Consider the following 13,920-nt stretch of genomic DNA (forward strand, 5'->3'; position numbering starts at 1 on the left):
GTGGGTTCTCCATTGGTAGGAGAAAACAACAGAGGCCAACCAGAGAATATTGAGAAGCAAAGAAGCTTGTAAGCCTGATCTTTATTGAACTGTTGCAACAGGGTGCTCCCCTCACACACAGGAGAACGGAGGAGGACCCAGAACCAAGGTGTGCCTGCCCTTATATAGACATTTTAAATTCCCTGCCCTGGAGCTCCAGACCACCCCTCCATACATCATACATACATCTCAGAAGGGGTGTAGCCCAAGACCACCGCCCACAAACATCATACCTACATCACAGAAAAGGCGGTCTACAACAGAAATTTGAATGTTGTTGCTTTTCCTGTCTGCCAGGTTATCTGATAATGCGTTATCTGATAGCCTTTCCTGGTAGTCTGCCCATTCCTTTGAGATGGTGATTTCCCAGTTCCTGGGACAATGGGAAGGTTCCCTCACCCCCTCCCTCCTTGCAGAGAAAACATTTGGTCAGTTTGGGAGTCAAAATGGTTTCAGGACGGTCTTCCTGTGCTGCTCCAGACTTGTGGTCCACATATCTATGTATGTGCTTGGTTGGTACATTTATGAACATTTATTATATATATATAAGACCTTAATTGTTTTATTTCAGCTTGATGAGGAATGTGAGCCTCACCTGTCCTGAGCCTAATTCAGCTGAGTAATCGCACACCTCCTCTCAGAGTTGGTGAGCCCCACCTGGCCAGCTAGGGAGCTGAGCTGTGGGCCCTTGCCTGCCTCAACCTCCTAGAGCCCCCCTACTACTACTCCCTACACCTCAGAGCCCGCTGTGTTTCTGGAGACAGGGGCCCCTTTGGCTCTGGTGATGCTCTGGTTCCTGTGCACTGACCCCCAATCCCCTTGCTGTCCTCTGTCACCCGTAGAGTACAGTGGTACCTCAGGTTAAGAACTTAATTCGTTCTGGAGGTCTGTTCTTAACCTGAAACTGTTCTTAACCTGAAGCACCACTTTAGCTCATGGGGCCTCCCACTGCCACCGCTGCGCGATTTCTGTTCTCATCCTGAAGCAAAGTCCTTAACCCGAGGTACTATTTCTGGGTTAGCGGAGTCTGTAACCTGAAGCATCTGTAACCTGAAGCGTCTGTAACCCGAGGTACCACTGTACTTTCTACACAAACCTCTGCTTCCTCAACCCCAGCTTGTGCCGGCATCTCCCATCCCAGCTACACCCGTCGCCCGGATCCTCTTCCTCCTTCCCATTGTCCTGTCAGTTCATGACATACAGTAAGTATAAATCTAATAAGATTTAATAAAATTCTGAAGAGCTTACATTCCAGGGATCGTGCCTAAAGTCAAAATGGTGTGCAGGCAAAACTCATTGGATGCAATGGTGGGCGGAAGCACCAAAATCTTTTTCCCTAGATGTCTGCCCGCTTTTTATTTTATTTTTTTTGCCAAGTGCATAAAGCTGAAACTGCACAAGTTAAATGTGTGAAAATTGCAGCATTTCTGTATACTGTACAGTGGTACCTTGGTTCTCAAACTAACGCCTTGGTTCCCAAACACCAAAAACTTGGAAATAAGTGTTCCGGTTTTCGAATGTTCTTTGGAAGCTGAACATCTGATGCATCTGTCGGCTATTGTTTCTGGGGTGCCTGCACCAATTAGAAGCTCCGCCTTGGTTTTCGAACATTTCAGAAGTCAATCAGACTTCCAGAACGGATTAAATTTGGTGCTTTTGTTTTTGCTATTTATTTTGCGCTTCTGTTTTTCAGGCTTTTTCGGTTCATTTGTTTTTGTGACTGTGTGGAACCCAGTTCAGCTACTGATTGATTGATTGTGTGACTGTGGAAATGGATAAAAGCCCCCCATCCAAACAATGACTATTATCAGTGCAGGTAAGAAAGAAAGAATTTTTTTTTTATCCTCTACAATACTGTCTTATATATTTTATAGTACAGCACATTGATTATTGCTTTCATTTTATGGATCAATGGTCTCGTTAGATAGTAAAATTCATGTTAAATTGCTTTTTAAGGGGTTGTTTTCAAAAGTCTGGAACAGATCAATGGGTTTTTCATTACTTTCCATGGGAAAGCGTGCCTTGGTTTTGGATTAAGTTTGAGAACCAAGGTACCACTGTACTGCCCTTGGTCTCAAATTGCTTTCATTGCTGTAGGGCTTATTTTCTCAGAGAGACACCAAGGGGTGGCTGAGAGCCAATGCAGAGAGCTGCAGTGAACCTCCAGTTTCTGTGTTGCCTGAAGCAACTGCTTAATTCATTTCTCTTTGGGATTTCATCCCTAATTTGCTTGACCGTGGCTGCATGCCCACAACATTTTATTAGATTCAATGGAGACTACCTACTTGGTTTTTTTCCCTCCATAGTCCACATACATTTTAGGTATATTACACTTCTTTTTGCCACTGAAAAGCACAGCTGTGATCATGGAAACATAGCTGTCAATCGTCCCTTATTTGGAGGGAAAGTCCCTTATCCCAGCGCTCTGTCCAGCTGCTGTCCCTTATTGATGATGTCCCTTAAATTTCCCAGGTTTCAAAGGAAGCAGCTCCTCTCCCTCCCTGCTGGCCAGGGAGGAGGGAGGCTCCGACTGTGTTGCTTGGCTGCGTTGCTCACCCAATAGTCGTTGCTCTGTTTCTTTGGCAGTAGCCTCCATGCAGCATAAAAAGCATTTTTTTGGGGGGTGTAAATCCTTGCTTTTGGAAGACGGATGGTGTACAGAGCATGAATGAGAAAATGTGTAATCCAGCCAATGAGAAGCCAGACGAGATGAGTACCACAGACTCTAGGCAGCTTGACTGAAAGAGATGGTGGCTATAAATGAGACAAACAAGGAAAATAATATATGGTTTTATTTACACATATATACAAGCTGAAGGGATGCGGGTGGTGCTGTGGGTTAAACCACAGAGCCTAGGGCTTGCCAATCAGAAGGTTGGCAGTTCGAATCCCCACAACGGGGTGAGCTCCTGTTGCTCGGTCCCTGCTCCTGCCAACCTAACAGTTTGAAAGCACGTCAAAGTGCAAGTAGATAAATAGGTACCGCTCCAGCGGGAAGGTAAACGGCGTTTCCGTGTGCTGCTCTGGTTCGCCAGAAGCGGCTTAGTCATGCTGGCCACATGACCCGGAAGCTGTACGCCGGCTCCCTCGGCCAATAAAGCAAGATGAGCGCCGCAACCCCAGAGTCGTCCGCGACTGGACCTAATGGTCAGGGGTCTCTTTACCTTTTACAAGCTGAGCATAGGATGGAGCGGTTCACAGCATTAACATGCCAACAGATCTAATGTCATACATGCATAATAACAGCTCTGAAAGAGACCGGTTGATCATGGATTTATTGCATTACAGCAAAATTTGCCCTCGGAACTGGAGAAATTTTGGAAACTACTATAAAGCATTTTGCTTCAGCTGGCTCCAGTTTTGCAGTCTAAACAGACCAGAAACCAAAGTCTGAATGATATGAAGAAACGAATCCCAATAATTTAGCATATAAAAGAGAAATTGGACCCAGGCTACATTATTTATACCAGACCCTGGGTTACGTCTATGCTGTAAGTGTAAAACAACTTGCTGGGCGTTTATCAATAAAAAGAGCCAGTAAATGCAAAAACCGTCCTTTCCAACTCACAAAGTCTGAGTGTAAAAGAGGAATAAAACGAATAAATTTGAAAAACATTAGGTTCAGTCAATTTTATGCCTTCGCATTTCATTTACTGCTTCCCATATCCTCCTTATTTTACTTTAAGGTTAATCATCCGCACAATCCACTTCCCCATCTACAAAGCAGAAAGATGCCTCCCACATCAGCCAAAGCCTGTTAATTTTCCGTTTTTCTATTTTGGCACTTTATCTGAGTGTTCAGTGCAATTATTTTTAAATCATCGTTTTTTGAAAAGCCCTTTTTTAGGGACATTGAAAGGTGCTTGACAGATTGAGCAGGAGGAGCTCCCTGCTGGCTTTTAACACTGACGCAACATGGGCAAGGGCTGAAATGTAGAAGCTGAAGAGATGGAGGAGTTTGTTCATCAGTTTGAGGGGTCATGACAACCTGAGCCTGTGTTGAGTGTGAGTGGGTGGCATTTTTGAGCCAAAGGAATAAAGTCAAGGGGTTGTGTTCAAGCAGCGCTAAGGCGAATGGTCTGTTACTGTAGCAATTGAATGTTCTCTCCTACCTTACTTCCCCAGATCTGGGGAGAAGAGAGAGGAAATTGCCTGCACTTCATCCTTGAGCAAAAAGTCCATTGAATACCACCCCAGGGACTAAATGAACACCATGTATTTATAACATGAATGCAAAAGGATTTAAAAACTTTACAAAGAATTAAGGCTATGGCCAACAGAGTACAGTGGTACCTTGGTTCTCAAACTTAATCCGTTCTGGAAGTCTGTTACAAAACCAAAGCGTTCCAAAACCAAGGTGCACTTTCCCATAGAAAGTAATGCAAAATGGATTGATCCGTTCCAGTCTTTTAAAAACAACCCCTAAAAAAGCAATTTAACATGAATTTTACTATCTGACAAGACCACTGATCCATAAAATGAAAGCAATAATCAATGTACTGTACTATAAAATAAATAAGACAGTATTGCAGATGATAAAAATTAAAATTATTTTTTTTTCTTACCTGCACTGATGATAGTCATTGTTTGGATGGGGGGCTTTTATCCATTTCCGCAGTCACACAATCAATCAATTAGTAGCTGAACTGGGTTCCACAATCACAAAAACAAATGAACTGAAAAAGCCTCAAAAACAAAAAAGTAAAATAAATAGCAAAAACAAAAGCACCAAACTTAATCCGTTCTGGAAGTCTGTTTGACTTCCGAAATGTTCAAAAACCAAGTCACTGCTTCTGATTGGGGCAGGCCCCCTAGAAGCAATAGCTGATAGCTGCATTGGATGTTCGGCTTCCGAAAAACTTTCGAAAACTGGAACACTTGCAGGTTTTCGGTGTTTGGGAACCAAGGTAGCACTGTACTGTATACAATAACATCCAGCAATCATTTGTGACCAAAGCTGAAAAGCAGATACTTTGTATAAGATCACATCAATGCACAGCAGAGCTTTGCAAATTTTTCCTGTTGGTGACACACTTCTTAGACATTCAGTATTTTGTGGCGCTGTAATTCAGTTTTACTAGCAAACCAGAGGTTAAACTAACACCTTACAAGAGATACGGACACACACACATGAATTGTAATAACGAAATGTATGGGGACACAACATAACACATGAAAAGGTTTCATTTATATTTTTGAAAATATATGATTTGTAAGATAATAACGTACCTTTCCAATATTGTTGTCATTTACCATTTTTGTGGCTCCAAAAAAACCATGCTTTTTTTGCTGTGGTTCCCCCCCTCTCACACAAACACACAAAGAGAGAAGGGGGGGAGAGGACATATGGTTTCTTTAACTTAAGCAAGAATGGCTTGGCTTGACTTCACACCAAAACTGTGCTTTTTAGCACCTTTGCGTGACACACCCACACACTGCAGGTGACACACTAACATGTCATGACATTCAGTTTGGAAAGCTCTGATGTACAGTATCCTAAAATATATCGCTCTGTTGCTTGAATGCATCTGTCAAATGCTTTTCAAGGAGTGTGTTTCAAATAACATGCCAGACACGTTTCGACTTATAAAATCATCTTCAGTGGCTTACAGCTGGAAAAGGGCATGGGCTCAGAGGGCAAATTCACATAATATATTATGCTACTGAAGATTTTTGTAGCTGAAGAAGAATTGTCTAAGGCTTTTCTGCAATATCGCAATGTCCAAGCCCCAGTGACCTCCAGTCCACATTTGCTGTCCTGGCTGCTGCCCAAGACATGAAGACAGAGTCTCTTACTTGGAAGTAAGAAAGAGACCTTTGTTCAGGCAAGTAATAGCTCAGCAGACACAGTGCTTGGGGGTCATGGATTCAGGAGCTTGGGAGCAGAACAAGAAGTTCAGAGCTGGATGGAAGCGATGAAGATGTCGCAAGTTTCAATCTCATACATACTTTCCCTTAAAGTAAACCCAGTGGTCTCAGGGAGACTGGCTTATGAGCTTGTGCTTCTGGAGTGGGAAAACAGCTGGCAGAAAAAAGGGTTATGTGTTCTCTTCTGCTCGCTGCCCCCTTCATCTTACCCTTACAAAAAGCAGCAAGTGGTACTTCATTATACACAGTATGTCAAGTGTAGCTTACCCAAATTTCCAACTTGGTTTTATGTTCAAGAGGGTAAGTGTGATGAAATATTAAAATGATGAAATATTGCCTTGGTAAAATCAAGGACTCTTGGCTGACTTCCTTTCATTGTGGAAGGATGATATATTTGCACAACGTGTTTTGAGAGGTAGATACCATTTCCTGGAGAATTTTCCCTGTAAAAGGAACCCTACTTCATCCTTGTTTTCTCAGATGTTATCCCCACTGAGTTAAATGAGGCTCAGGCTCTGTAAACACTGTACTTTTAAATAACACCCCCTCCCCAAAGAATCATGGGAACTGTAGTTTACCCCTCACAGAGCTACAGGAACCCTTAGCAAACTACAGTTCACATGATTGTTTGGAGGGAAATGTGCCTTAAATGTAGTGTATGTAAGCAGCCTCACTTATAGCACACCTTTAAAGCATGTCCTGTCTCAACCAAGAATCCAGGGAACTGTAGTTTAATTGGGGCGTGTGTGTCTCCTATCAATTCTTCTCACTCATAGCAAACTACAGTTCCCAGGATTCTGACAGCAGGGGTGTGCTTTAATTGTATAGCATGTACACAGCCTGTTGTTGTTTAGTCATTTAGTCGTGTCCGACTCTTCGTGACCCCATGGACCAGGGCACACCAGGCACTCCTGTCTTCTACTGCCTCCCGCAGTTTGGTCAGACTCATGCTGGTAGCTTCGAGAACACTGTCCAACCATCTCGTCCTCTTTCGTCCCCTTCTCCTTGTGCCCTCCATCTTTCCCAACATCAGTTTCTTTTCCAGGGAGTCTTCTCTTCTCAAGCGGTGGCCAAAGTATTGGAACCTCAGCTTCATGATCTGTCCTTCCAGTGAGCACTCAGGGCTGATTTCCTTCAGAATGGATAGGTTTGATCTTCTTGCAGTCCATGGGACTCTCAAGAGTCTCCTCCAGCACCGTAATTCAAAAGCATCAATTCTTCGGCAATCAGCCTTCTTAATGGTCCAGATCTCACTTCCATACATCATTACTGGGAAAACCATAGCTTTTACTATATGGACCTTTGTTAGCAAGGTGATGTCTCTGCTTTTTAAGATGCTGTCTAGGTTTGTCATTGTACACAGCCTAAGCAGGATTTATTTCATGTAAACATGATTGGTTTACATAAACCTGCCCATCATGCTCATAGACAAGGGAAGTTTTGTTCTCTTTGGTATTCAGAGATGGGAGACTCCTCTGGTTAAATATACAGTGGTCTGCCCAAGAGGTAGTGAATAGGAATGCGTGATGGAATCATCCTGGAATTTCTTGCATTTGTCCCAGAACCTTTTGATCTCGGGCTAATAAAGTTGACTCTGCAATCTTTGAAGCTATCATGTGAGTCTAATTGTGTAAGATCATTTACAGATGGTGGCTGACAAGATAGAGCTAAAAGCCTTAGGATGCCATTGAGATGGGGGAGTGAGAGGATACAGCCAGCCAGAGTAGAGGTCAGTTTGCACCTCCAGTGATACAGACATCACATCTCCTGATTTCCTCACCTCAACATCTGTCTTGGTAAATCTTGAGTCAGTATAAAAGAAAACATATTTTCTCCATGGCTTGAAGCTGGAAGAAGCAGCTTACCTGCTATGTGTTATTTCATTTATTTTTTAGGAAACCCTATTGAATATTGTTGTATTTCTATTGTTTTGATGTAAACCATTTGCAGATTTTTATTATATTAAGCAGTATAACAAATAATACAAATAGACAAATAGTTAAAACACAAAGATTGCTGCTGCGCAAAAAGAATAGGGCACAACCAGGTGATCCCCAAACTGGGCCAGCTCTAGCAATGTAAAATTCATGGGAAATTTGACCATTTAAAAAATTTGAACAGGAAAAAGATTTCTTTTTGGAAAACTGAAATATAGTCAATACTTCCTTTCTTATCAGATATATTTTGCAGCTTTAACAACATAAAATATATCATTTTTAATTTAGGGCTGGCTTACAAGACAGCCACCTGCTGTCTTAATTTGACCAGTGGCAAATGGGTGCCATTGACCTGGGGTTGAGCTCCAAGTGGTGTTCAGACATTAAGACTGATGTTCCAGTTGCAACCCCTTGTGGACACTGCAATGTGGAAGAGAAGAAAACCTAACCCTGCTAAATAAAAAACCTTAGCAGAAAAAGCTGGAACTGCAGCTTTCCAGTAAGAAATGAGCTTCTCTCACACTGAGAGCAAACATTCCTTGGGTGGGTCATGTTGAAACTGAGTAAATACACTGAGTCAATTTTCTATGCATGCTTCCTGTATATGATTCACAAGCTCATGCCAATGAGATACAGTCGGTCACATGCATGTATACTCAGAAGTAAGGTCTAGTTCTCACAGGCATTCCATTCTGGAGATGGGTTTCTGTCTGGAGTATTGTGATTTAGAATTTTAGATAACACCTTCCTGGCATCCTTTGCAAGACCAATAATGTGAGGTCTGACACTTTAGTTTAGAGAGGTGCTTGGTGTACAGTATGTGATGGCACTTTTTAAAAAATGAGCCAACATGCTTATAACTTTATTGAACAATGATTGCACAAACTTCTATTGTACTCCACAGGAAAGGTTAAGTGGCTGAAGTTATTGATCATAGTTGGATTTTGAAAACATTTCTTGAGGGTGTTCAATTGGGGGTGATATAAGTAAAAAAACCTGCTCCTTTCCCCTTATGGGGTACCCGAGGGCCTATATAGAGTCATTTCTTCCCCACTTTCTTAACCTGGAGGCCAACCCATCTGACAGCCACTGAGGACATGGAGGTGCACATGGTAGACAGACTGACGACCATTCGACCTTTCATTCACCACCATTTGGTATCCCCTTGTCAAGCCTAATTCAGTTACACATTTCTTGCCCGCAGTAATTAAGTGTCCAATAAGAGCTTCATCAGAATCTTGCACTTGAGATAACAGAGTGTTAACAGAGAAATCTGAGGGCTCCCTTGGGCAAAAAACAAGGACACCGGACAGGAATACCAGAGCAAAACAGCAGCCAGTAGGCTTGGTCTTTATTGAAGACTGTCACGACCTGCCACAAGGTGGAACCTGCCACAAGGTGGAACAAGATGGAAGCCCCAAACAAAAGAGCCCCCAAACTTTTAGTAGCTGCTAATCCCCATGTTACACCCCCCAACTACATCACTAATACATCATGGTTACATCATGAAAGGGGAGGTCTGGTGGCAGTAATCTGAGCATCCTGGACCCTGCCCCATGGTTCTTGCCCTCCACCGAACACCCATCAAGTGTAACAAAAGAGATCTTTACATTTCCCTGTTTCCCAGCCAAGTTAATCACACCCTTTTGTCTTCATCTGGGTTTGTTCTTTTGGAATGGCTACCTGTCTGGCACTCAGGTATCAGGATGCCAGGGATTATCAGGCAGAGGGGCTGCTGAGTAGCTAAGCTCACATGTCTATATGAATTTCTGAAGTTTTCTACATAGATACATTTATCAGTGAATTCTTACATTTGGTATTGTGCAGCAAAGGCCCTTTGAATAGATAGGAAGAAACTGTGATGAAGTGTTTTGTGGGGACAAATCACAAAAGTGATTGTGCTGGTTTTGGTAGTGGGCGGCATGTGCATGATATCTGCTGGAGGGGCCACCCCCCCACCTATACATAAATTCCTGCAACAAGAGCAATGGGCTTCTTGGGAACTGCTAAGAAATGGGTTGGAGCTTGTGGGGAAATGTCATGGAGCACAAGGCACTTCTCGTCCTCAAAGAGAATCTTTGCGGGGATCTCTTTGCACATGATCTTCGCAAAGATGGTGTCCCTGCCCGGCTGCACCACCTGCGCTTTGCTGATCTCGTCGGCCATCGCTCCACAACCTGTCCATGTGATGACACATCTGAAGGATTATGGAGTCCTTGTTCTATTCATGGCATTTCAGAATGTGGTGCTTCCTTGCCTTGTTTCCTTGCCTTGTTATGGTGCTGGGAGCCCAGTACAGATATTTAGAAACAAGGGGCATTTGTATGATTGCAGTATGAGCTCTTTTGCTCTGGAGGTATGGCTGTTGTCAAGTCTTCACAGTTTAGCACGCAAGCTCAGCAGGCCAACACTTCTGATGTGTTCGTTTGGTATCCCCCACCTTTGTCCATATCTGGCATAAGCCTTTTTTTTAAAAAAGGCAAAGCACAGCACCACCACTGTAGCATATACAGTCGGCAATGTTATGTACTGAACTTCTCTCTTTAAAAAAAAATAATTATTCCTTTTCCAAACAAATTTTATACAGTCAACAAATTATTTTGCACTCATTCTTCAATTGTTGACTTCCCTCAGTTTCTCTGTCAATCTTTCGTAAAATTTCTATTTGTTGACGCATTTCTAAACATGATATTGCCTTTCCCAACTCCTTTTCCTCTTACTCTCTTTTTTGCAATATTTCTTACTATCTCACAGAGTCTCTTCAAAAGCGTTGTCTGTACATCACATATATTTTTCAGATATTCTGTAAATTTCCCCCAGTCCTCGATAAACTTTTGGTCTTTCTGATATCGAATCTTCCCAGTCAATTTGTCCAATTCTGCATATGTACTGAACCTCTCACCCTGGGCCAGCAGGGGGATACTCTAGATAGTTTTCACTCAGGTCCACATATGCAAATAAGGGATTGAAAGTGACGTTCAGTGATTGGATAGTTACAGAAAGTGGTTACTGTTTGCATTGTAATGGAGCTCTATATAAGCAGGCTGGCTGAATCCTTCAGTTCAGTTCTGTCCTGGCCTGTGAATAAACAAGAGCTGTTTGAAGAATTGTTGTGTCGTCTGCTATCTTCACCCACAATTTAACAAGCAGCATAATAATAAACACGCTTTTGTGTGCCTTCACAGCCTATATATCCTGGGATATATATCTTGCTTTGATCAGTTTAATGCATTTTGCTTTCATCTTGGTTTTAATGCATCTGTGTGGGGTTTATTGTTAAGTGCTTTGGGTTGCCCTGGGCAAGTTAAAGCGACCAACAAATTCTATTATTATTATTAAATATTAATATAATTAATAATTATGTTGAATTATTTCCCCCATTGCAACAGATCTTTCCTTTCTCCAAAGGAGGAGAGGGGGAAAAATGAGGGGATTAGATTTCTAAGGGAAGAATCGATTAGCGTCTGCTTTTCACTCTCCTCCTAAGACTTCAACTCCCAGGAATCCTCGCGTGGGAGGGAAAAGTAGGCGTGGTCAGGAGAATTGTTTTTAAATGTGCATACGTTCGCTTCAGATTTATGATTATTATGATTATTATGATTATCCGCAAGGGCAACCTTTTAGGGGAACAGTGGCGACATGGCAATATCCGGGCCCCTTCGCTCCGCCCCCCCCCGCCCATTTAACAACCGTTTGAAAGAGTGAGCACGAGCGCGAGGGGACGGAGACGACTCTTCCCCAAATCAGCCAATCCTCAGTCAAGCTCACCCCCCCTTCACGGCGGGGCTTAGGCGTAAACTGGGTACGGAGACCCGGCTCGGCCAATAGAAAACCGCCTTGTAGGTGGGCGGCGCCGAACCCAACGTTCGGAAACAAGCCGGTGAACCATGGAGACGCGCGCGAGAGGCAAACAGAAAGTGAGGAGCAGAGCCCCGGTGACGTCGCTCGCCCCGCCCCCCAAGGAGCCACGCGCCAATAGGAGGCCGGCATCCCGGAGCATGAGCTTAGCGTCTGCCCACCCCGCCCCCCGGTGCGTCAGGGCAGCCAATGGGAAGCGGGCAGGGAGCGGACGCTCGCTTTTTTGAATTGGTGTGTGCGTCGCGGCAGGTCCCGGAATGGCGGCTTCCCTCTGAGCGGAGAGAGGCCTTGAGTCGCCCTGGAGGGTGAGGCGGAGGAGGGCGGAGCCTGTGGGAGGAGGCCGGGGGCTCCGGGGGGTTGGTGAATGGGGGGAGGGGGCGACTGAGAAGGGGGAGTTGGGCGAGCATGGCTCGTGAAGGGGAGAGTTGGGCAACGGTAGCAGGTGGAGAGGGATGGGGAAGCGAGCTGGCTGAGAAATGGGGAAAAGGCCTCGAGTGGCGGCGGTGGTCGCAGTTGCAAGGGCAGCCAAGGGGGCTTGGTTTTAGTAACGCCCCCCCCACCCAAAAAAAGAATTAAGAGGCAAAAATATCCTAGAGTCTACCTGGAAGTCCCTCTTTTCCATCTCCAAACCCAGACATATGGAGACTGGCCAGGGGTGAAAGAAATGCACTCTGTACTTGCTCAGAGGTGTCACCTTTTTGCATTTTATTTTTTAACATTCAGGGCCTAAGCTCTGGGAATGGAAAAAAAAGATGGGTGAGCCTTAGTGTGTGTATTATAATAAGGGGTCTGTTAAGGAAAATGGAAGCTTATTATTTTGTATATGTATAGGAAAGTCTTGGGGGGGTGCCTCTTGTTTTGAAAACTTCATCTTGTCACCTACCTGGAAAGGCAGGGTTTAGGCATTGTGGTGCTGTCTACATGTTGTGGACAGCAACTCCCATCGTCCCGTACCAATGTCCATGTTGACTGGGGCCGATGGCAAGTGTAGTGCAAAACTCCCAGAGGGCACCATGTTGGCTACCCTTTGTAAGGTGTAGTGCATATGCCATTTCACCTGTGCTTCTGTTTCACCCTTACATCCAATGCTGTGCTGTAGCTAAGCCAAAGTACATGGAACTGAAACAGTCACAAACTTCACTTGTTTACTGCTGCCTCTATCCTCACCCTTTCCTCCTGTTATTCCCCTTGTTTATATTTCTGAATTATAAGGATTTTGGCTAAGGAACTTTCAGATCTGCACATTAGAAAGGACCATGTTCATAGGTGGTGTTAAATAAAAAAATATTTAGGCAAAGGTAAGCTCTGGTTTGCCCCAAGTGCTTGATCACATCTTAAATTTTTAGTTGCATGTCAAAAATTTCTAAGGTGTCCAAATGTGTAGATGTGTAGTCCAAAGGTCTGTGTAATCCAGAACTGTTTCCAGTACATCCAATATGCCCTTGTGGAACTCACCAGCAGGATATAATGGTGATATCTGTACCCTATTTATCCCCAGCATCTGGGAATTGGAGAGAGGCTGGAACAGCTGCCCTGTGAGAAAAGTTGGGGCTATTTAGTTTAGAAAAAAGAAAAGCAGCCAGGGGGACATACAGGTGTATAGAACTAGGCAGCGTGTGGAGAAAGTGGATAGAGGGAAGTTTTCCTCTTGCAATACAGATTTTGATCTTATCAAATGAAGTTGAAGGCTGGGAAGTGCAGAGCAGACTAAATGAAGTAGTCCACAGTGCACAGCCAAGCTTTAGAATTTGCTTCCACCAGATGTGATGACAGCTAGATTAGATTAATTTAAGAGGGGAACAGACAGATTTATATAAGGCTATCAGTGGGTGTGTTTGCATGTCATGCTAAGCTATGATTTACTGTTAACATGCAGATCACTCCTGCATTAATTGTCCCTTCTGACAAGCAGGAGCAACAAACCAAGATCCTTGGCTTAGTGTTGTGGCTGAAACAGAATTACAGTAGTAGTTTCTTTAGCTCCAAGCAAACCAGGATCTGAAGCCAAGGTCTGTTCTTGGCTTACCTGTTGTGCTTTGTTTGAGTCATGATTCCAAGACATGTACTGTGGATTGTTGCCCCTGCTGACCTCTGGAGTGAAGCAGGAGTGATCTGCGTTTACTATGACATCTCAACACATCCATGCCTCTGAATGCCAGTCACTGGGGAACAACAGTGGGAGAGGGTTATTGTGCTAATGTCCTTCTTGTTGGCTTTC

General features: G+C 43.8%; 2 protein-coding genes across 15 annotated transcripts in view; one reads left to right on the forward strand and one right to left on the reverse strand.

The window, feature by feature from the left end:
• Positions 1 to 8,902: 8,902 nt before the first annotated feature.
• On the reverse strand, positions 8,903 to 10,010 carry LOC128413455 (adenosine 5'-monophosphoramidase HINT1-like). Its single transcript, XM_053387459.1, has 2 exons — positions 9,838 to 10,010; positions 8,903 to 9,128 (listed from the first exon to the last, which is right to left on the reverse strand). The coding sequence occupies exons 1-2, from the start codon at positions 10,008 to 10,010 to the stop codon at positions 8,903 to 8,905; spliced, it is 399 nt and encodes a 132-aa protein (XP_053243434.1).
• A 1,872-nt stretch (positions 10,011 to 11,882) lies between these two features.
• ECT2 (epithelial cell transforming 2) overlaps positions 11,883 to 13,920 on the forward strand; it is a 44,017-nt gene continuing 41,979 nt past the window's right edge. For 13 of the 14 annotated variants that reach the window (XM_053390568.1, XM_053390571.1, XM_053390569.1 and 10 more), the window contains exon 1: positions 11,883 to 12,007. The gene's annotated coding sequence lies outside the window, so the exon portion shown is untranslated. Of the gene's footprint in view, positions 12,008 to 13,610; positions 13,712 to 13,920 lie in introns of those variants that run through there. The other variant, XM_053390560.1, reaches the window with a different exon arrangement.

This window comes from Podarcis raffonei, chromosome 5 (assembly GCF_027172205.1).
Source record: "Podarcis raffonei isolate rPodRaf1 chromosome 5, rPodRaf1.pri, whole genome shotgun sequence".
NCBI classification, from domain to species: domain Eukaryota; kingdom Metazoa; phylum Chordata; class Lepidosauria; order Squamata; family Lacertidae; genus Podarcis; species Podarcis raffonei.